At 33.0% G+C, this 24113-nt stretch overlaps 3 protein-coding genes across 3 annotated transcripts; 1 reads left to right on the forward strand and 2 right to left on the reverse strand.

Annotated features, from left to right (window-relative positions):
• Positions 1 to 7480: 7480 nt before the first annotated feature.
• Positions 7481 to 9197, forward strand: LOC125813233 (heat stress transcription factor B-2a-like). The gene is made up of 2 exons (XM_049492716.1): positions 7481 to 8049; positions 8116 to 9197. Exons 1-2 carry the CDS (start codon positions 7798 to 7800, stop codon positions 8839 to 8841), a joined length of 978 nt encoding a protein of 325 aa, XP_049348673.1. The 5' UTR covers positions 7481 to 7797; the 3' UTR covers positions 8842 to 9197.
• Positions 9198 to 14829: 5632 nt separating this feature from the next.
• Positions 14830 to 16212, reverse strand: LOC125813223 (probable methyltransferase At1g29790). Its single transcript, XM_049492701.1, has one exon. It carries the CDS (start codon positions 16210 to 16212, stop codon positions 14830 to 14832), a length of 1383 nt encoding a protein of 460 aa, XP_049348658.1.
• Positions 16213 to 19701: 3489 nt separating this feature from the next.
• LOC125813209 (leucine-rich repeat receptor protein kinase EMS1) lies at positions 19702 to 23818 on the reverse strand. The gene has a single exon (XM_049492686.1). The coding sequence runs from the start codon at positions 23601 to 23603 to the stop codon at positions 19776 to 19778; it is 3828 nt and encodes a 1275-aa protein (XP_049348643.1). The 5' UTR covers positions 23604 to 23818; the 3' UTR covers positions 19702 to 19775.
• Positions 23819 to 24113: the final 295 nt, after the last annotated feature.

Below are 24113 nucleotides of genomic sequence, written 5' to 3' on the forward strand. Positions count from 1 at the left end.
TCTCATTTTTTGCCTTATGATGTATGGAAAGAGCACATTATGCAATTTTTATGCTAGACAGCTTAGTTAGTATTTTATATCAAATTAATATATTGTATGCCATGCTCCTAGCTCAAGGCTCTAGAACTTTATATTATTTATGCATTCTTTATTAGCTTATTATAAAAATAAAAAATCAAGGCTCGAGAACTCACGAGCTAAGGATGAAACAAATGATCAAATTTAAGATCCTTTGTGGTAACAGTTTGAACTGTGGCATGATATTTCACTCAGAACTTGTGACCTTGCTTTAACATTTACATGCTTTATGTGCATGTATTTTTAGTTCTGAGTTAACCAATAAGAATGCCCTGCATAATCAAAGACGTTTCCAATAATTTATATTTTACAGAGCATGATTCATTTGTATATTGTAGAATATGAAAAGCAGGCTTCTTCTGTGTTTATATTTTCCATTGGTCGTCTCATGCAAATATGCAGAACAGTTAGCATGGTCCTGTGGCCTGGGTAGTTTGGCAGTAAACTATACCTTTCCAGTCAATGTTGCTTTGTGAATTCACAATAGATTTTACTGGAGCAGCAAAAGAATTAATTGAATCTGGCTTTGCCTTGCGGGTAAGTGACTCACTGCATGTTTAGGAGGAACTAAATTATTGCATATCGAACACTTACGTTGCTTTGTTAAACTTCAGATGAAGTTGCTGCCATCACTGAAGTAATCTTTTGACTATATGCATTTGACTCCTGTAAATGGAAAGCTAACATTAGGAATCTAGTTCAATTAGTAGATACAAAGTGGTACCAAGTTCAAAATTAGTAAAAATTAAATAGTTCATTGCTTTATTTGGATTTCTTTTGTTATGGCTGCAACGTTAACACTATTTTATAATCTTGATAATAGACAGTGGATATCTTTCGCAGATGATTGTAGCTCTGAAAATTTCAAAATCTAAGGTACTATTGCTATATGTTAGAAGTAGAAATTGTTTCAAGAAGTTTGTGTGAAGGTCAGTTTGGGGTATGATTTTATGTTGGGTTATTCAAGTATGTTGTGTGTGACATTATAGGAGACAAGGATAAATACTACCTTAATGTTTCTTACTGATCAAAAACCAGATATTGCTTAACAGTATCTATTACTGGCAAGTCCGAGTCCTGTTATCAGTTTATCTATAGAAGACCAACTTAATCTACCACAAATGAAGTTAACAAGTTTCATCATTTGACCTAAAGACAATGTAGTAGGTGATGATATATTACCCCTCTTAGATTTCATTAGCTCCCTCAATGTGGCTTAGCGACCATTCTTTTGCTTGTGGTTAACTCCCTGATTAAATAAGTGTTTTTGTTCTCAGGAGTTAACCATGTTTTTGTGTATGTAATTTGCATCTCCTTGATGCCTTTCTAATACATCTTAATAAAAAAAAAAGTAGGAAATCATCAAGTTCAGCTTACTCACCTTATTCTTGTAGCTTTATATGAAACTGTGATCACACTCTCAAAAAGAAATAGCTATGCCTCAGTCTCAAAAGTTAGGGTTGTCTATATGAATCCTCAAGGGTTCCAGCTCAACTCATGTCATCAAAACTGTGACCACACTATATTTCTTGATTTTTAGGTAGTGTTCGTGAGGTGTTTATTGTTTGTTTGTTAACAACACTAATGTTTTGCTGGCTATGCTAGATTCTCATGTTAGAGTAGATATTGGTCCTCCTTCACTTGCTACGAGATCACGCCTTGTCTTGACATATTAAAATCATGCTTAGAATAGAATTCTGATTTCTTTCCTATGGTGCAATCTATACATCTTAATTGTCTAGGTGTGTTATTGTTGGCATAAAAATTCACTAGATTCTCTGTCCCTATTTATTTGCCTTAGGAGACTCTGGATATCAGAGGATAGATTAATAGGAGCTTCATATACATTACTGATGGGACAGAAATATGAACAAATACACATAATTTTAACAGAGTGGATATATTGATGCCAGGAAGTTGCAAGCTTTCTATGTTCAGAAACACATTTTCCTAGTAGTTTAAAATGTGGTATTTTCATTCCCTGTTTCTTTTTCCCCTTTACCCTTTAGTGCAATGGGAATGCTAGTTTGCTCAATTTTAATGACATCCTATCAGTCTCTTTTCCTTTTAATTTTTAAATTTTAGTTGCTTAGTAATTTCTGAAAAAGTCACTTGTGATGGTTTAGTCATGTCATGCTTCGACCTCCGAATGCACCAGTCGGTAGGTATGATTTACGAAACCGTAGTGAATAAAGGTATTAAAAGAGGACGAGGTAGACCTAAAATCACATGGAAGGAAGTTATCTTGAAGGATCTGCAGTCTCTGGCGATCCATAGTTTCGTATAAACTTAGTGAAAGATAAGACACAATGGAAGAAAAGATCTTTAAAACCTATCAGTTGATAATATGCTTTAAACATTTTAGCACTTTTACAGTAGGTCCTATGCTTTCTAGGATTATTTAACCTTGAAGATATTTATACGTTCAGAAATATAGAGAACTTCTTTGTTACCTTTGTCAAAAAAAAATAAAAATATAGAGAACTTCTAATACTTTTTATTTGTAGCTGCATAATTTTTCATGAGATGGGATAAATAGGAGTAACATGGTCAATTCTGATTCATTTAGCTCACCCCAACTTGTTTGGGGAAAAACATAGTTGTTGTAATTTCTTAAAAGTCCAATGAGAGTATGAGACGGTTAAGGCTCATGCTTGAGGTTTGAGTGTGTTCATTCAGTTGCTAGTTTAGTATTAGTATAAGTTGGAAATTAGGAGTTGTTTCAATTCTTTAGTATCTTAGGTGTGGTAAAAGAGGAACAAAGCATTACATGAAATTATTGAGGCACCATGTTCTTTTCTGAAATGAACTCAGAGAAAAGTAGAGGAGGAGGGGGAGATGGAATGCTTCTTTGGAAGCACTTGCCTGCAAAGAAACAATGAGAATGACGTCGTCCCACCTTTTGTGTAAACGTGGAAAATTCATTCTTATCTGTCTTTATCTTACTGTAAACTCACAATGGATAAGCTGCGTGAAATCTGGCCACATTCTGCAATCCAGGCCTAAAGATGGATGGCTATGAATTTAGAGTCTGTTGGACACATATGAACATAAATATCGAGGAGCCATGGGATCCATATCAAGGTAGGGAAGATAAAGTTTTTTTTTTTGGGGGTGGTGGGGGAGCTATAGAATACACATTTCTTAGTCGTGGCCCTTTCTATGTATATCTTATGATATCATCCAGATAATGTGTGACCCTACCTTCATGGTTAGAGTTTGTTTGCACGTAGGAGGGGTTTTGAGTATGATTAAATGTTGGCTTTTGGTAATTCAAGTATGTTCTGTGCAACATTTGTAGGAGACAAACAATAAATAGTCATACTTTATTCATTAGAATTTCATAATTATAAAAAAAGAATCATTAGGTACTTGCTTAAAGCTCGTTATTACTGGCACTTGCAAGATGTTATTTCGATGCAGCTTAAGAACTAGGAGAAGAATTGGAGAGTTGCATATCTGTTATCCATCAAATTATAAAGGCTGCTTTGGTTTATGACAAATGAAGTCTTACAATGTTCAATATTTGGGATAGAGGCAATGTAGCAGGAAAGCTTCAGGTTCAGCTTGCTGATGTTGCTTAATTTTACCAACTTTATATGAAGCTGTGATCAAACTATATTTCTTTTAACATTAGAAACTTCTGCTGCTGTCCACACTACTTGAACTTTAGATGATTTCTTCTGCTGTCCATATATGTTATTTGTCAATAGTCCATGTGTTTTGCTGGCTAGGCAAGAACTTAATGTTCTAGTAGATATCCATCCTGCTTAATTCAGTTGCTATTAGATCAAGAATTGTCTTGACATATTTAATTTTCGCCTGAGACATGCAATAATTCAAGTGAGACACCATTGATTTCAGTTACTATCTATTGTTTTTTGTACTTCAATTGTCACACCATTTTTGGTGTAGTTACTGTTCCCTTTTTCAGAATACTTTGTCATGCTTACTACGGTATTTTGTCATGATTCATTCACTTCAGTAATTTCTTTTTCAATCTGCCTTGTATGATTTTCCTTGAGCCGAGAGTATATCAGAAACAACCTCTTTACCTCCGAAGGTACGGTTAACTACCTTCCTCGGATCCCACATGTGGAATTAAATATGTTGCTAGTGGTGCAACTTGTATATGGACAGATGAAATGCTTCTGTAAGGCGTTTTCCCTACAAAGAGACAGTCAACTTCCTTGGATAAATGAAAGTATTTTTTATTTTTTTTTATTCTTCATCTATATTGCAAATCCAAATTGGATAAGCTTATAGAGAAACTTGGATATATTGTGTAATCCAGACCTGTAGATGGATGGCTGTGAATTACAACATAAACTCAAGAGGTCCCAGGGTCAATGTGTGGCTACAAAACATTTTCTTCTTTCTTGGTAGTTGGTGGTATCCCTTTCTATGTTTGTATGTGTCAACAATCAGCAGTGGTGGAGCCAAAATTTTCATTAAGGGGTGTCGAACGAGAAAGCTAGTAATGTGCATATTGTTTTAGTTGTTCAAAAAGAAAAAAGAAATGGTTGGTGTAACAAGTTGTATATATATATATATATTAATCAAAACAAATTTAACATATATATACGATATAATTTTCTGGCGAAGAGGTGTTGCTTGACATCCATTAGGGCAAGGATACCTCCGCCCCGGGTTACAATCCTATTGTCTTCCAGATAGATGAGAACCCTCCCTTCACAATGGGAGAGCAACATAGCAAAAGTTTTTCTCCTTATTCTTAGTGCTACATTTTGCCTTCCTAATGTCCAGTATTGCAAGAAAAGTGTTCATATAATAATGGGTAGAAATAACAATTACCGGCTACATGTAGATCTTGAAAGATAATCTATTACGTTTGAACATGATTTGAAATTAAATTGATTTGAAGTTAAAGTTCTGTTTGAACATGCAATTTGAATTACTTAAGTTGTATATTTTTTTTATAAACATGTGACCCTACAAGTTGTGGAAACTGTTAAAAATATTTCAATTTTTTTGTATAATCTTACCAAATAAGTAAATTATAGATTATAAATGAAATATCGAAATATTCTAAGATGTTACATTAATAAATAACATATCTCCATATTCCTTTTATAAATGTTTGTGATTACAGACTTTCAATTATATGTAATTTAATAAAGATTCATTAATCAACATTAGTAGTAACTAATCATTCTTTAATGTAATATTTCACGTAATACAAACATTTTTTCACCTGCAACATGAGTCTGTTTTTTCGAATTTAAAAAATGATGAGCCTTTTCTTAAAAAATAATTATGTGTCAAGTTTTACACTAGAAAAAAAAAATCAGCAATTTGAAATTCTAAATTCTTTTCTTTGGGAGAAGGGATTTTGAAATTCTAAATAGTACGGTTGGAATTCTGGATCATTTATTTTGTAATTAATTACATGGGGCCTGTAAAATGGCTAATTTTATGAGGCTTTTCTTATAAAAAAAATATTTATGTTAAGAAACAATTTATACTTGATTAATCAATTTAAAAAATATCTTTAAACAACTTAATATTTCACTAAACATTTAAAAGTACTTGTTTAATCAAAATTTTAAAATAAACTTTTGGTGAAAAAATTAATTAATTTAAAAATATTTATAGGTTTTTAAAAAGTGCTACAAATGTATTTTCTAAATAGTGTTTTGAAAAGACCTAGAAGCTTTTAAAAGTGTTTCAAATCTAACAAACTCATTTATAGTAATTATACATGATTAAAATTCTCAAAAAAACAGTTTTAATCATATCTATGTAATACGAAAATACAATTTTAATCATATCTATGTAATACAGATACAAATGTAGAAGCAGAAGAAACAAGAGTGCAAATAAGTAAAGCGAATATCCCTTAAATCGAGGCGATGAAAATAGAGCGTCTGATAAAATCTTTAGGATATAATTGAGTTGCAAGTTGATTAGGCCAGGCCAAAAAAGTCCAAATTCCCAGTATTTCGTCCTATTTTGCGTTACCAAAAATAGCACAGGACACACACGTAGCTGGCAAACACAACTTCCATCATACAAACTTATTTTCTTCAAAAATAAACAAGTGCGCTGGCATATGTTACTTCATGCCAAAGATAATTTCTCCTCCAATTTTTTTATATAGATCATGCCAAACCTCTATTATCGATGTAATACATAAATGTGTTGTTGCAGCATAGTTTCAGTTAATAGTTATATGGATCATGCCAAACCCATCAAATCTGTGCTATCCGCGTAATACATAAACGGCATTAATTTAATATAATTTAAGTTGATAGTTATGTCTTTTAATATTGAATAGATACAAAATAATAGACACTATTTATACTTGTATAAAGTTAAATAACTAGACATATTGACATCACAAATTGTTTATAGAATAGGTACTCATGCGATTGAAATAAAAGTTGGATGTAACCCAACTCTAAAATCTTTTTAGTACTGAGAAATACTTTGGCTACTACCATTAAATAACTAAAAGTGTATTTGTTCTATAAAAACAACACAATTTTTTCAAATAAATTTATCTACTGCTTAATTATGTTCTCTAAATAGATATGTCAATTAGTCCATATCGATCACTTTAAATTCAACTGATAATAAGCTTGATGTATCCAAAAGATCACTCTTTCAAAAAATAATAATAATATCGAGACTAATTTACTCTTATTTTTTTAGGTGAACAGGTTGATAATGAATAAATCAATGAATCATTATATATGTTTGACTTAATTCATTAAGATTTCAGTTATGTCATATTATTCATTGTATGACTTTTCTAATCATATATATGATCATTCAAAAATATTTTCTCACATCAAGTAAGTCTTTATCCTTCTATATTTTGCACTAAATCTTTTACTATAGAGATTTGACTTAATTACTTTTATACATAAAGTGACCTAGGTCTGTAAAGAGTCCAAGGTTCACATGAGTCTTCGATTATGTGCATACATGATACATGAATTGCATATTAGTCATTATATTAATAAAAATTTAATTAGAAATGATTTTTATTCAGTTTTAAAATTCTAAATTTGACTACTTATATAATTATTTAATACTAAAGCTAGTAAGAAAAGAAAAACATATTTATTTGCTATAGTAAATTTTGGTATTAGGATAAAGTAAAATGAAACCGTAGTGGTGCTGAGTAGTTTCGTTACCAAACCAATTCCTATGGACCAAAATGTTAAAATAAATAAATATTGTTTACTCTATTTTGTTTGTTTAAAATAATAAATTAGAGTATCCCAAATACATCGCCTATTCATCTGTGGGTGCGTAGAGCCCTGTCATCAAAAGAAGCTTCACGAAAGGGTAATACGTTTGTCTACTACTTTAGTTATGTTTTTAATAATAATGTAGCTTTTGCTTCTTTCTTTTTACTCTCGCTTTTTTCTTTTATATAATATTTTCCCCTTATCTCTATTTCTTCCTTCTCGAATTTTCCAATTATCTTCCCATCTCTCCTTGTTCCTACCCACCCCACACCCACTCACCTCTATGTGGCGCCGGAAACTTCTAGAATCACCGAAAATTCCGACGGTCGTCTTTCTCGGAACTCTCTGTAGTTTTGGCTCCAGATCTGCGAGAATAGAATCATCGATCTTCACTCAAGTACGTAGTTTTGGTGTTACTATTATTATATTATCTGGAAAATGGTTTTTGATGAGTTGAATTCAATACGGACTTGATTAGTTTTTCAGGTGATAAGAAGATATGACTCCACAGCCAATAGAGCGGAACAGAGGAGAGACGACGGCCAGTGAAACGCAGAGGTCCGTGCCGACACCGTTTTTAACAAAGACCTACCAGCTCATCGAGGATCAATCTATTGACGACGTGATCTCTTGGAATGAAGACGGATCTACTTTCATCGTGTGGAATCCGACGGAGTTTGCTAAAGATTTGCTTCCTAAATATTTTAAGCATAATAATTTTTCTAGCTTCGTTAGGCAGCTCAACACCTATGTAAGTTCCTTTTTATCTGAAATCCATTAGACCTGAGGGATATGGATTAAATTAAGCTTTATGCAGGGATTTCGGAAAGTCGTACCTGATCGATGGGAATTCGCAAACGACAGCTTCCGGAGAGGTGAAAGAAGTCACTTAATTGATATCCAGCGTCGAAAGGTTGTGACAGCGATTGCTACTCCTTCCGCTGCTACAACAGCGGTGGCGATTGTGGCTGCTCCACCCCCGCCACCACCTCCGCCTGCTCAACCTCCGGTGACGGTATCTACCTCGGATTCCTGTGAAGAGCAAGTTATATCATCAAACTCATCTGCAGGGAGCACAGCGGAGCTTTTAGGAGAAAACGAACGGTTAAGATTGGAGAATTTACAGCTCAACAAAGAGTTGAACAGTATGAAGAAGCTCTGCGGCAATATATACGGTATGATGTCTAATTACGCACAGCCTTCCAGCAGCGGTAATCAATCGGCGGAGAGTAGTTCGCCGGGGATGAAGCCACTGGATCTGTTACGGACGGAACAGTACTTAGGTGAATCACAGGTGAAGGCGGTAGAGGACGGCGAGAGCCTGGAGGAACCGGAGGCGAGATTATTCGGTTTCTCGATAGGCATGAAGCGTGTTAGGGAAGGGGAAGAAGCAAGGGATGATCATGCTCAGGATTTACAGCTGCAGCAACCTGGAACAACTGATGTTAAACCAGAAGCGTCTGATCAGGAAAGTAACGGTGAAAGTGATGGGAGATCGTGGCTGGTACATTGCGGTGGACGAAATCAAAGGACTTGTAATTGATAGTTTTGTTGATGTGATGAAACCTTAATTAGATTAGATTAGAGATTATATTAGCTGATCAAAATCGAAAGAGGTGATAATTATGTGGGGTGGGGAGGGGGACTTAGGGACTATTACTAATCTTGAAGAAGCTTCTTTGGTTGAGACCCTTTTTGATTTACTTTGTTACAAACTACTACTACTTTCTTTTGTAGCAGTAAATAATTAATCGTTTTCCACTGCTCTCTTTTGAAAGAGCTGACGGCGGACAACTTTTTCAGAAAATTGCGCAAGGAAGGTACGTTTATATCCTTGATCCTTTTGTAATTTTGCCACTACAAAGAAAAAAGTTGATCAAAATAGTTTCTTTGAGATAATTTTTATGTTAGCAACTGAAACCCAACGAGAAGGGAATTTATTTAAGACTTGGACTTGCTGTAACGCAAAAGGTTAAAATAGTATGAAGGAGTAAATTATCATTTGATTTTTAAAGTGGCAAAATAATCTATTTGATTCTCTTATACTTTGTATGCGTTTGTATTCTGAATTCTCCTACTCGATACTTTATCAACTAAACTCTTAAATTCGTTAAAATACTATATTTTAAACTATTTTCTCATCAGATTAGTAAATGTATAATCCAACCTCTTACATGTGTAATTTCATTTCATTTTTCAATGACACATAAGAAATTAAAAATATTTTTTTGTAAATTCTGGAAATTTTTAAATGGTCACATTCTTCAATCTACATATATGCTCACAATTTGAGCAATCAAATTCATGTCAAATAGATGAAATTCTTCTTTATTTCACTTGAAATTTCAACTACAAGTTCACTAACACAAATTCAAATTAATTTCACAAACCCATTTGTTGTTCTTCAAGGTTTCTCAAGCTTATTAATGAATTTTTCAAGTTTTTCAATACCCATCATCAGCCCTTTACGTTAATCAATATCATACCTCTTTTTTGAATCTAATTAACACAAACAATGATTTCAACTTTTAAAATAAAGAAAACACTAAAAATTTAGAAAAATGGGGGCTGAAAAAAATATTAAGGGTGGGGTTTTGATTTGTTGCAAAGAGGAGAGTGGGTTGAAGAAGAAGAAGAAAAAGAGAATGTATGACGGGTGATTTTGAAGAAAAAAAAAATAGGTGTGGTGGGTGATTTTATTGAAGAAATAGAAGAAACTTTAGGGTTAAGGGTGGGAACAATACCGAAGAAGAAGAGAAATTAGGGTGGGATGGGGGTGGGAGAGGGTTAATGAAAAAAATAATATTTTTAAATATAATATAGTGTATTTACGTGCTTGAAAGCGAGTGTATTCACATATTTTTCCAACTCAACAATATTTATGTCACATAGGTTTGATCAATGGTCAGAGGGCTTTCAAATATTATGTTTTAATAAGTTTTAGAGTCGAATTGACAAAGTATAAAGTAGAAAAGTTTAGAATACAAACACATACAAGTATAAGGGTCCATTAGATCATTACGTCTTTTAAAATTGAACAACTACTATTATTGAACCTAGAAAATATATATCCAATATCATTTATCTCATACCCAAATGCCTATTTTAAAGGAAAAAGGAAAAATGTATTAAGTTGTTATAACTTCGAATTCATGGCCAAATGCCTATTAAAGAAGAAAGGAAAAATGTATTTTAGTTGTTATAAATTCGAATGTGAATGGTGAATGTCCTTTCGTGACTTTTTTTGGTAATTTATCTATTAAATGAATGGAATACAAGTCTGTCATGTAACTTAAAGAAGATTTTTTGTAACCTATAGTACTATTCTACTATTATCATTTATTTAGTGTGTTTAGTGGTGGCAAATGAACGAATTGGATCAAGTTTGGACGGGTTGAAAATGGGTCAACATAAAATGGGTAATAATTAAATCCGTTCATATTTGATATGGGAAAAAATGGATTGGGTAACAATTGGATTGAGTAAAATACTAGTTTACTCATATTTTATCCATATTTTCATGAGTAAATAGTACTCTACTTAAGAATTTAACATGGAGAAAATATCTTAATTTTTTTTAGATGAAAAATGTTGAAAATGCTTCATTTAGTTTTATTGTATCATAATAATAATAAAAAAATCTCAACTTTTCAATATAAAATAAGTTTATGTATAACAAGGGGAAAATATTTTTAATTTCAAAGTAAATGAATAGTCGCATTTAGGACTAAAACATGCTTAATGCACTTTAAGGCTTAAGCAATGTCAATACTAATACATGATTTGCTTATTTTACACTATTATTTATTATCCAATATAAAATTAAAAAAATCTAAAAACATAATTATAATTAACAAAATAAATGTACATTTAAAATATATATTTCGGGAGGGCCAAAGACTTCACCTTTTCAATTATAGAGAAAAATAATTAGTTCTACAGAAGAACATAAAAAGAAAGAGAAGTTACAATTTTTTTAGTGATATCATGAATTTTGAGTGAATAAAAGTTAGAAGCTTAACTCATTTGGCTAATCCATATTTTACCCATATTTTTATGGATTGAATATGGGTATCAACCCATATTTTACCCATGTAAAAAGTCACTCACCCAACCCATTAAAATATGGACGGATTGGGCGGGTTACCAAAATATGAGCTCATTTTGCCGGCACTATCGCTTGGTACAAAGTATTATAACGCAGGGATTAGTAATGCAGGAATTAGTAATGCAGATGTTATTTTTATCAAGTGTTTGGTTCATTGCTTCCCAGTTAATTTTGGGTTTGGATTAAAACTTTTACAAAAGTTAACTACCAATTATACCCTTGAATTGTTGTAGAATTTTCTATTTTATTTAATTGAGCCGAGATAGAAAAGAATTGGAAAATATTATTTTTTTCTTATTACTAAATTTTTAGAGCTCGGATTATCAAAATTCAATTGCTTTGAAATTAATTAAGGTTATTACTTTGTTTTTTTTTTCTTTTCATAAATGGAGTGTTGCTATAATTACAGTGTTGTTCGAAAAAATTCAGGAACACTGAGGATGTTTTCTGTTTTGGTTCCTTTTATGATACATGTTATAGTGTGTTATAGACAATCCATTATTTTATTTCTCAGCTTATCCTATTTACAACCCTAGTTATAAAAAAAATAAAAATAGATGGAATTCCGAATTAATTAGAAATTCCACTTTAACTTTGAGTCCTTTTTAATCTAAATAATTAATTTCTTTGTTGGGTCCATAATTTTATTACATACAAAATAATTTCTTTGGCCTAATTATCCTATATTTGAAGTTAAATTTAATTGAGTGATTTATTGATAGAAATATCTAAGTTGAGTGAGTTTATCGACACAAAACAAAGTTCAATGTGACTTTACTTGATAAATTCTCAAAGTTGAATAATCTTTTGAGTAATATACAACTCTTCTAAAATAATAAATTTTGTAAGCTAAATTATTTAAATAAATTTACTAATATAAATATAAAATATAAAATCAAGAAAATAAATAAAAATGATTAAAAGAATTTGAGGGATATTTTTGTCTTTACATAGATAATCCCATGGTATTAAAACCTATGTATTACTAATACCACCAAATGGGAGGTATGAGTAATACATCATATAATACCATGTATGTTGTATAACTGATCCATGAATTAGTTATGCATAGATCAAAATTCCTATCAAACATAGTACTAAATAATATCATACATAATATATGATCTATTTCTTCTAATACTTCCTACCAAACGACCCCTTAAGTGTGTTATATATAAAGTTTCAACAATGAATTAGGCTTAACCATTGTTATGATCGATGGAATTTAATTGAGTATGCTATACGAGGGAAATATTAGGCTTATATAAATATTTATTTACTTGTTTGTCTCGATTATCGAAAAATTTAGTCCTTTTTGTTAACATTGGAAATACAATTTTTTTTTTCGTTTTCATTTTATAAATGGCAGTGCCTATTTTTTCTTTGTTTAATTACTCTTTCTTAATTATTAGTAATATTTTCTTAATTATTTATTACTATTTGTTAATTATTTATTCTTTGTTTGTTTAATTGTTTATTCTTTTATTTAATTATTATTTCCAAAGTATGTAGGTCTGTAGCTATTATTAATGTGGTATTTAGCCATTTAACATTAACGTTCATTTGCTAGATTGTTTATTATAATATAGTTAAACACATAATTAATTGAAAGACTATTATTTAGTTAATTAATTTAGGGTGAGCCCATTTATTTTATTTTATTTGTTTTGCATATGATACATGGTAAATGGTAACTATGAATTAGTTAAACATGATTAATTAAATTAATCACTCAAAATCCAACCAAATACATTCATTTAAAACCTCTGGGACTGACCTATTTCTGAAAAGAGATGGATATTGGGATTGATAAGTGTTTTTGATGCTCTCTCTGTTCATTTTTACTTATCCTCTATACTATTTGAAATGTTTAATAATATTTGTCCACTTTATAAAATCAATAAATAATTTACTATTTTATATCTATTCTATCCTTGCTATTAAATACTATTGATTTTTCAATGTTTAAATGACTTATATTAAGTAAAGGTGTTTTGGTAAAATTATCTGTATCATGTAGTGCTTCTGAATCCTTATGTCAAGTCAATAATTGATAACTATTATTGAATAGAGGAGTATTGTCCTTATTGATTTGGCTCAAAATCATAGTGTAAAGAGATCCTGTATGCCTAACGTCTCACGTGGGATCAATGGCGTAGCTATATGGTTGTCAGGGTGTCCAACTGGACATCTTTTGTCGATAAAAATATCGTATATACAAGTAAAATGATACACAAAATGATTAAATAACATATTTTGGATACTTTTAACACAATAAGTTGTTATAGACTAGTAATTTCAGATCCTTGGAAAGAGATAGTGTTCATGCGTTTGAATAGCTAGCAGGATTCATTAATTTTGTTCGGTAAGGTGACTAATTTGTACGTATATTAGCACACTTTTTATCAAATTACGCAATATGTTTTTATTCGATTCATAAAATAATGGCATCTTTAACTTTTAATTATTTTTAATATAATACTAATTAATTACATTAATATTTATAATTTATTTTAAACAACTTATTTTAAAGCATCTTCCTATTATTTTAAACTTTGTAATTAATTAAATATCATATCATCGCATAAATAAGAACAAAGAGAGTAATATTATTCAATAGGAGTATAACATTTATAGTTTTGATTAAGAATTCAAGTTCATTTAAAGTAGAAAACTTAGATGTGACATTTTTTCCAACAAATATAGCGACATACCTATTGTAATTTCACAAGTGAAGTGGAGAGAAGATAGAGTAGGCATATTTAGTTTTGTCTTGTTCAATGCTACCCAATAAGGATGACTGAGTAAGTGCACCGTGCATCATGTGATATTTTATACTTCTTTTGTTTCATTTTATGTGAGGTAGTTTGACTCGGTACGGAATTTAAGAAAGAAAGGAAGACTTAAAATTTGTGGTCCAAAATGAATGATAGAAATTTGTGTGACTGTAAATCATTTCATTAAGGGTAAAATAGACATTTTATAGTTAAATTGTTACTTAATATATAAATGTGTCATTCTTTTTGGGACTGACTAAAAAGGAAAGTAAGTCACATAAATTGGGACAGGGGAGTAATTAATTGAGCTTGTTACATCAGATTTGCATATTTAGCCGGTGTGGGTTACAAAGAAGAGCAAATTTATTTGATGTGTACCTAAAGAATAGCGATTGCGAATTACCCGAGTTTCTATTATTATAATGCATAATTTAGCCCTGTATTAATCAAATGCCATCACAATTTACAATAGAGGACCACAGTTCACAAGTCTTAAACATTTTATACTAGACTTCAGAGTTGAACAAATGTGAATTATGCATTTTCCCAGCATGGAGACCAAAGTAATTAATTTGAACATAAAAAAAACCTTCAGAGTTTACACAATAAAAGATGGATGTAAATGCTTATAATTTACTAATAATTATCAAGATCTTTGAGGTTTCTCCAACAATGCAGAAAAATAAACTTCATCTTTAGACTTGGGAGAAATAGCCCACTTGTGTTTTTTGTATCTGAATTGCAAGAACATGTACATGAAGTCATCAACATCCCTCCTATTACAAAAGAATCGATCGATCCATAACAATCCTCCTGGTCTTAAAATGCGATCCCAATCAAAAAGGATGAAATCCAATAGCTGCAGATCAATCCAACCATCCATTAGTCCTATCGTATGGATCAAATCCATCGTGTTATCAAAAAAAGGTAGACGTTGGTTCAATGTCACGTATAATGGCATGAGACCCCTTAGTGCTATTGTCTCGCTGAATGGAGCCTCGAGATTCATGGCAGTTGAGATGATTGTCACATTATGTTCTCTCATTCTTGCAGCAAAAGTCCCCGTCCCAACGCCATAATCAAGGCCAATTCTGATCTCCCCTGCCTTAATTCCCAAAACATCTTTGATCAAGAAATCCACAGGAACAGAGGAGTTTGTTACCCATTTTACCTTTTCCTTGTCCATTTCAAACCCTTTTTTCGAGTTCTTTCTCAATAAACACTCGAAATTCCTGCACTTGTAATTGCTCCATCGAATATTTCTACCATCTGGGATTGTCCAAAGGGACTTGTCAATAGGGTAAGGCTTCTTATAAAGCTTAGATGCCCTCGCCAAACATCTCCTCCTAGGCAAAGGATCACAACCATTTAACATTAGCTTTTGAGCCAAATTCCAATCATCTTTACAATATGATCCAATTTCGTAATCCATATATTCTTCCAACTCTTTCTTCATCAAAACACACGCATGCCCTATCGTGTTATAAATCATCGGTATACCATAGACATTAACATTTCCATTTCTATTCACCTTAGGTGTTATATACTTCCTGATCTCCTCAATCACAAACGTATTAATCAAAGGATCTTCTTTAACACTTCCAATTCCTTCAACTCTTGGCAACCTAATTTGCCTAAGGGCAATTTGCGCGGAAGACAGAGGCCTAATCACATCTTCTTCTAACAATCTCTTGTACTCCAATCTCGAAATGTTGCTACTAGACAACTCGTCAACTTTAGCTTTGTCCATCTGCTTTACCATCAATTCTAGCTTGTCTTGTAGAGTTTCCATCTTATTAAGAACTTCATCAACACGAGCAGATAATGATCTAATGTCAAAATCATCATACACGCCATAGAAATGGCGACATATATCTTCATTATGCATGAAAAATCCAACAGAATAGAAGCTAAATAAAGTCGAAAGACTTACAAATATAACAAGCCCCCCTAGCACAAGTTGAAATGAACTCATAATCCTTACTAATCTACATTTTCGAAAATTCAAATTATAAGGCTTATTCCCCATCCTCAATGACTAACAATTAAACCAAAAACAGAACTATGTATTATAAAATAATTCAAAATGTTATGATATATATAGTTCGAAAAAATTCCTATAGAGAATAGCATCCATACAAGAAAATCAAAATGCTACTCGAAAAAATTGAAATTAGTTACAAACTTCGTTGTCAATTGTTCAATATTTTTTGGGAGAAAGGGATTATGAAAATATATAAGTGTGATAGAACCCAAAAAGTTGTTTAACTTTTTGGGGTTAATTTGTTAAAATGAAGTTAAGAGCTGGAAAATCGTGAACTGGAAGCATACTAGCTGGGCCATGTTCAATTTGACCTTGCTGTGTATAGTCAAAGGGGTGATATATTTTTTGCTATTATCTACATTATTGACAGTTGAGAACAGGCATATAAGTTTTTCCAAAATTTAAAAAAGTGTTTAATAAGAACATTTTATCATGTGTGTATCTACATAATTTTTTTAAAGAAGTTATCAATTTATTCGTCCTAAATACAATCACAATCAAAAACAAAAGAAGATAAAGAGTGATTACATGTGTCTTGGCATATACACAACATTAAATGAGGTCCATCTTGTACTAATAGAGGTGGAATATCTCCCAAAAACAAAAAACCTATAAGTAGTGTATGAATAGAATTCATTCTTCAGGTTCCTTAATCAGAGGTCTCAAGTTTGAGTCTTTCTGGGTATGAAATTACCTTTGTTAGGAAGCATTTTACCCCAATATAGGATTTTCCGGCGTGAATCCCAAGAATTGATTCTTGTAGATGGCTCAAAGGTGTACATAATTTATTTATGGAGACCAACTTTGGGAGTGACTTAAGGAAGCAAACTTGTTGACAACTTCATTTGCTTCCCTAAACTAGTGCTTCAGTAGATAGGAATTTTAATTTGTTTGCTATACTGAGATATTCCTATTTAGAAAAATTGACACACAAGATTTATTTTTTTGTTGGTTTGTTGGCAACTATTCTATAATACTGTCAAACGTCAAAGGACAATTAATTTTTGCAATTAGAATTAAGTTGGTCACTACTGGTAGCTAAAGTAGATTTTTAAGCTTATAAGATGGACTTTAGCCTTCATGGAGTATTTTCTAAGCCCAAAGAATTAGCATAGCATATGGGCTTGTATATGACTCATTAGTTCAACCCATGATTACAAATTAAATGAAATAGGGGGAGTAAATTAAGAGGAACTTTCGCATATATCCACTCAAAAATAGCTTAATCACGCTCCATAGCTATAGTTTGCTAATTACGATTTGTAGCTACATGTTATAGGGAGGAGAGTGGTGAGCGAGAGGGAGAGATGTGAATTGTATATGTATATCGGTTAGATAATTGTAAATATGTAACTGGTATCCATATGTATTTGTATATCTGGCGAGCGAGATAGAGAGAGGCGAGCGAGATTGGGAGAGGAGGAGAGAGGCGATCGAGAGAGGACAATAATTTGTATAATTCGCATCTCGTTTGTATAATTCGCTGGTACGTTTATATAATTAGCGTGTTTTTGTATAATTGAGTAATATAAAGTCTGGAATTTATACAAATATGATAAAACTCGAATTAACGAATTAATACAAATATAAACATATGAACTTTAAATAGTTATATAAATTATATTATACAAAATCTAAAAACTACAAGTTTATATAAACTTTAAAAATTTATACACAAAAAGATTGAAAGTATATGGTGATAAAACTAAAAAACCAAAGGAAATCATCATCATATACAAATACAAATCAAACGAAGAATTGTTAGTTGTGAATTATACAAATGTGGTGAATTATACAAACGTGGCTAATTATACAAACTCGAAGTTAGAACACAATTAATGGTTAATGTTAGTCGCGAGTGGTATTTGAGAAAAGCATAGAAACAATTCCCTCATCCCGACTCAGCTTCTCTCTCCGATACAGGTAGCAAACTATAGCTATGATGACTAATTAAGTAGTACAAGTTTGCTTAAGCGCATAATTTTCCCGTAAATTAAATTTGATTGTTTTTCTCTCATTATGTCTTTTGATATACTCTATCTAGTAAATATTAAGTGAATTATTTGGGTATGAGATATTCCTTCAGAAAAATATTTAAAGACATACTATTACTCTTATGATTATCCTCAAACTATATATTATACTAAAAAATGTAAAGTAGTTAAGAATCTCATTAAATGAAGGGTAAATATAGAAAAGTCACAAAATTTCTCTAACTTTGAATAGTTCACTTATTTTGAACTATGGAAAAAGTCTTAACAATTCACTTAATATGGACTAGAGGCAGTCTCTTAATTAAATATTTACTTTTTTTTGAGGTGTTTGTAGTCCTCAAGAACCATTTTTATTAAGAATAAAATGAAAAAATAACAATTAATTCTATGTTTAATTTCTAAAACTGACAAATAATTTGATATAATTATTTTTTTAAATCACGACAGCTAATTTGTGATAGTGAGTAGGAGAAAATGGCTAAGGCCTAGAGCAGTCAATAGCTATAAATAGGACACAGCTTGTGTGTAGAATGATAAGACACACTTAGCCAACAATAATATTAGTAATACCTCTTCTTTATCACTTTTCCTTTACCACTTTCTTTGACTTATATACATTTTCAACTTAAGTAATATACACAGCCACATTACTCTTAACACATACATAGACCAATAATCATGGCCTTTTAACTCATTTTCTACTGAATCTGTTCACTAGGAAAATGCATAGTGAGAAACAAACTCTCACATAAATGAAATGCCGATTCAATCGAAAAAATGGTGGAAATAGTCACCAAACATTTTTCAATAGAAAAATAATGATTTTTTAGTAGTGATTTTCTTCACTTTTGAATAATTTAAGGAATCAACATGGTGAAATTGACTGTATAGCCTTACTTCAGTGTTGTTAATTTGTTTGATTATTTGCTTTATATTCTTAAATGCCTCTTCATCTATGTTACTCCAACTACCCCAATTATGTTTTGTTGACTAGAAAACAGTACACCACACTCTAAACTCACCTCTATGATACTACACATTTAGTAGTATTAAATAATCGCCGTTTCTTTTTAATGTTTTCGAGTTTCTGTCACAAGTAATAAACAATCATAATCCCTATAACCACATGTACTATGAATAGGTCAAACACCTCTTAAAGACAAAAATAAAACCACTTTTTACAAAATTTTAATTAATCTATACTGTATCAACAACATATCCAATGTGTTTCCACAAGTAAGTAAGGTTCGAGAAAGGAACTAGAAGTGTACACAACCTTATACCAACATAATGGAAGTAAAGATATTGTTTTCAAAAGACCCTCAGCTCAAATAACGACCATCATGTATCATAGGTTGTGAATTTGATACATTCATGAAAAACATGGATATTTGATTAGAGGCTAAATGCAGTGATTTCATTCTGAAAAGGGGAAATGGAGATAATGATTAAAGACTATGTTTTACATAATGACTAATGATTATTAACATATGCTTAATAACAATAACAAGATTAAAAGATAAAACTAGACATATGAGATAACAGAGTGATGATTTATTCCCCATTGATTCCTTTCAAGAACTTGAAGACATGGAGCATAGACGGGCGATTAGCCGGATTATCAGAGAGACATATTGCAGCAATCTGTAATGTCTGAAGCATCATCTGCTTTGAATCTGCATCAAGTATTGTTGGATCAAGAACATCAGCTGAATGACCTTTCTTGATCTTCTGGAGTACCCAACCAACCAAGTTTCCACCTTCGACATCTTTGAAATCCGGTCCTGTTGGCTCTTTCCCTGTCAGCAATTCAAGAAGGATCACTCCGAAAGAATAAACATCTCCTTTTGTTGTAGACTGCCATGTCTGCCCATACTCGGGAGGAATGTAACCGAATGTACCAGCAATATCAGTGCTTACATGCGTCTCACAGGCGCTGATCAACCTTGCCAACCCAAAATCTGCAACTTTGGCCTCAAAGTCTTCGTTGAGCAAGATGTTACTTGGTTTAATGTCCCTGTGAATAATGTGTGGTGTGAATCCATGATGAAGAAATGCCAAACCACGAGCAGCACCTACAGCAATCTTAAGTCGTTTGCTCCAATCCAGCACATCAAGTGTTCCAGTACGGTTTCTCAGCCAATGGTCCAAGCTCCCGTTAACCATATACTCGTAAACAAGCACTTTGTCCTCACCATAAGAACAGTACCCAAGCAAAGGAACAAGATTTCGATGTTTCACTTTGCCTAGAGTTTCCATTTCAGCTAAAAATTCGCGGTGACCCTGAGTTTTTGCTTGGTTTAGCTTCTTAACTGCAACTGTCTTAGCATTAGGTAAAGTAGCCTTATAGACAGTTCCAAACCCTCCATCACCAACAATTTTAGTCTTGCAAAAGTTGTTGGTGGCTTCAAGAAGATCAACCAAGGTCAGCTTGAGAAGAGGCTGCTCAAACATGGCCACATTGATGCTAAGAGGCTCTTTCGACTTGCTGCTGCCTAAGAAATAAAGGTGCTGATCATCACTGTCAAGTTTGCTATCCTCGGCCTCCTCGGGATCACTCTTTCTGCTGCTTCTATTAACCCATATCCTTATCACAATGACAATAGTAAGAGTGATAAGTATAGTCCCAGCCACCACTGATAAGATTCCCCAGACATTAAACAACAATGATCTTTTAACAAAACTATTGGCAGGGCATTTTAGAGCCACGATCCCCCCGCAGAGATCTTTGTTCCCAGCCACTGAAACTTTTGAAAGATTCTGGCAAATTCCATTCCTCGGTATAGCTCCTTTCAGTTTGTTATCCGTAAAATTTAGTATATCTAAATTGGGAAGGGCACATATTGTTTCGGGAATTTGGCCAGAGAGACTGTTACCTGAGACATCCAAATACTCAAGTTGCACAAGATTTCCTAGCTCAACTGGAATTTCACCAGTTAAACTGTTTGCATGGAGATCAAGAAACGTCAAATACGACAAGTTGCCCAATGATGGTGGCAAGTCTCCAGTGAAGGAGTTAGTACCCAAATTAATAATCTCAAGTCTCCATGCTGCAGAGTTTGAGAATAGCTTATCTAGACCGCTCGAAAGCCTGTTCTGCTGAACATAAAGGCCAACAAGGTTTACCATCCTGGAAAGCGACTGAGGAAGTTCACCGTCAAGTATATTTGAGCTCAAATCTAAGTGAGTCATCCCATTTAACTTCCCAAAACTTGAGGGTATTGGACCTGAAAGCATGTTCCCTGTCAAATTCAGCTTCACCAAACTATTTACTTGGCCAATGCTTTCAGGGATTGATCCTGTAAGCTGGTTATTCCCCAGATAAAATCCTTGCAGCTTATGTGAGTTGCCAAATTCCTTTGGAATGGTGCCTGTTAACAAATTCCCGGTTAAGTCTAACGTAGTGAGGTTCACCAGGTGGGCGAGTGATCGTGGTATCTCTCCAGATAGCATGTTATTGCTGAGCAAAAGATCCACTATAACAACACAACTCCCTAGCTCTTCAGGTATTGAGCCAGACAATTTGTTGTGAGACAGATCATAAACTCCATGATGCTGCACATAACTCGAATCAGGGATACTAACTTGCCGGTAATACTTGGAAATCTTAGAAGGAATAGCACCACTAAGATCATTGTGTGAAAGGACTAAACACTGTAACTGAGGCAGATGCCCCAGTGTCTCCGGTATCAACCCACGCAGCCTGTTATTCCCAATATTCAATGTTGTAAGAGAGACACAATCACCCAACTCATCAGGAATATACCCTTCAAGAAGATTGGAATTCAAGTTCAACACTGAAAGAGAGGTTAAATTACCAATCTCCTTAGGAATGACACCAGTTATCTGATTGTTACTAAGAACAAGACTCTGCAATGACACAGCATTGCCAATCTCCACCGGTAGAGTACCCCATAACCGGTTATTCGCAGCAGAAAAAGCCAACATATAAGTCGAATTCCAGAGACTCACCGGAATTGGACCTGTCAAATTGTTGGAATCCAAATCAAGAACCACCAAAGGAAGCTGTGATAGATACTCCGGAATCATCCCAGCAATACTATTATCCATTAATCCCAACTGACTCAGATTGCCACACTTGACAAATGTGTCATCAATGGTGCCTGTGAGAAAGTTATTGCCAAGCTCAATATCCGCGAGTGCCACGGCATTGCAAAGCTCCTTAGGTATTGGACCAGTCAGTAAGTTATTGCTCAAACTAATATGACTCAACATAGAACAATTCCCAATCTCAGCAGGAATTTTCCCAGAAAACCGGTTACTCGAAAGCAACAATGAATCCATTTGTGTCCATTTTCCAATCCAAGAAGGCAATGCACCAGAAAGCTGATTGTTTTCTGCAGAAAAGGATAGAACAGGCAACTCTGCAAGTTCTTCAGGCAAAGACCCAGAGAGTGAGTTAAAAGAAAGCATTACAGACACCAAGTTTCTACACTTTCCAAGCTCAGAAGGTATTGAACCATTGATCTCAGAGTAAGCAAGGTTCAGTATAGTCAAATTCTCAAGACTACCTATAGCTTTTGGGATTGAACACTTCAATGGGTTATAAGAAAGGTCAAATCTTTTCAAAGATTTCAACTTTGAGATGGATTCAGGCAATGGACCTTCAAGTAAACATGAAGGAGCCAAGAAAATCTCGAGTCTTGAAAGTTCACCAATTTCTGCTGGCAAATGGCCAGAGAATCTGTTTTCCCCAATGTAAAGATCAGTAAGGCTTCTCAATTCCCCAATTTCAGGTGGAATAATACCAGAAAGGGTGTTATTAGAAACATCAAAAGAAGTTAAAGATTGAAGCTTTGTAAAAAGTGTTGCAGATAAAGAACCAGAAAGAAGGTTATTTCCAAGTGCCAAAACTTGTAGCTTAGTAAGGTGACCAAGTTGGGCTGGAATTTTTCCGGTCAGTGCATTGCCTGAAAGGTCAAGTAACTTCATCTCCGTCAACCGTCCAAACTCCGGCGGTATTTCTCCAGTAAGACAGTTAGAACCAAGTTTAATTGTTTCTAACAGAGAAAGTTCACTGAGATGAATTGGTAACTCACCAGACAACTGGTTATTACTCAAATCCAACACTTTCAAACTCTTCAATGAAGCAATGTGGGGTGAAATAGGCCCTTTGAGCGACAAAGAAGAAAGAATAAGGGAAACAACTTGACCATTTTGGCAGAAAACACCATCCCATTTGCAATGTGAAATTGTGGGGGTCCATGTAGACAAAAGATAAGGATTTTCAAGAGAACTCCTGAAAGAAAACAAGATTTGTCTTTCTGGGTACTCCTCTGTTCTTTGTAAAACAACATTAGAAACACAGAAACAGAGAAGAAAGACAACAATGGCAATAGTAGAAGAAAACCCAGTAGCCATTACAAAAAAAGGAACAGAAGATAAATGAACAAGTGTGGTAGATATGAGAAAGCTGTGTACATTAGTCCATTAAAGAATGGCTCTGAATTGGATGTTGAAAGTTAGAAGCATTAAGAAGAAAGAGAATAGAAGTTGAAAAATACAGATGTTGGAAACATGAAGAGAGGAGAGAAGAACAGAGGATGATTCAATTCCATGGTGGAATACCAAATACTTGAATATAAATTTTGTTAATCCCCAAAATTTATATTCTTGGTATAATGTGATTGTGAGAAACAAGAAAATGAAAGTGCAGATTATAAAGAAAGTGCAGTCTTCAAAGGGTCTTGAGTTGGCGCACAGGTTTATTTAGGTTTTAATAAAACATTCCTAACTTATATTTATATTAGAAATCGATTAAATTTAAATTTGTATAAGTTAAAATGCTCACTGACAAAAGCGATTTCATATTGTACTGTGTCAGTGAGTGGGGTTCCTTGGCCCCTACTTATAAGTAAGTCACGGGGGGAA

The sequence above is a fragment of the Solanum verrucosum genome, unplaced genomic scaffold (assembly GCF_900185275.1).
Source record: "Solanum verrucosum unplaced genomic scaffold, falcon-dt-bn FXZP01000189.1, whole genome shotgun sequence".
Classification (NCBI taxonomy): domain Eukaryota; kingdom Viridiplantae; phylum Streptophyta; class Magnoliopsida; order Solanales; family Solanaceae; genus Solanum; species Solanum verrucosum.

Coding starts and splice junctions, on each gene's coding strand:
- LOC125813209 (XM_049492686.1), bottom strand. CDS start 23,603: ATGGCTACTGGGTTTTCTTCTACTATTGCCATTGTTGTCTTTCTTCTC.
- LOC125813223 (XM_049492701.1), bottom strand. CDS start 16,212: ATGGGGAATAAGCCTTATAATTTGAATTTTCGAAAATGTAGATTAGTA.
- LOC125813233 (XM_049492716.1), top strand. CDS start 7,798: ATGACTCCACAGCCAATAGAGCGGAACAGAGGAGAGACGACGGCCAGT. Junction 8,050..8,115: donor TTAGGCAGCTCAACACCTAT/GTAAGTTCCTTT, acceptor AGCTTTATGCAG/GGATTTCGGAAAGTCGTACC.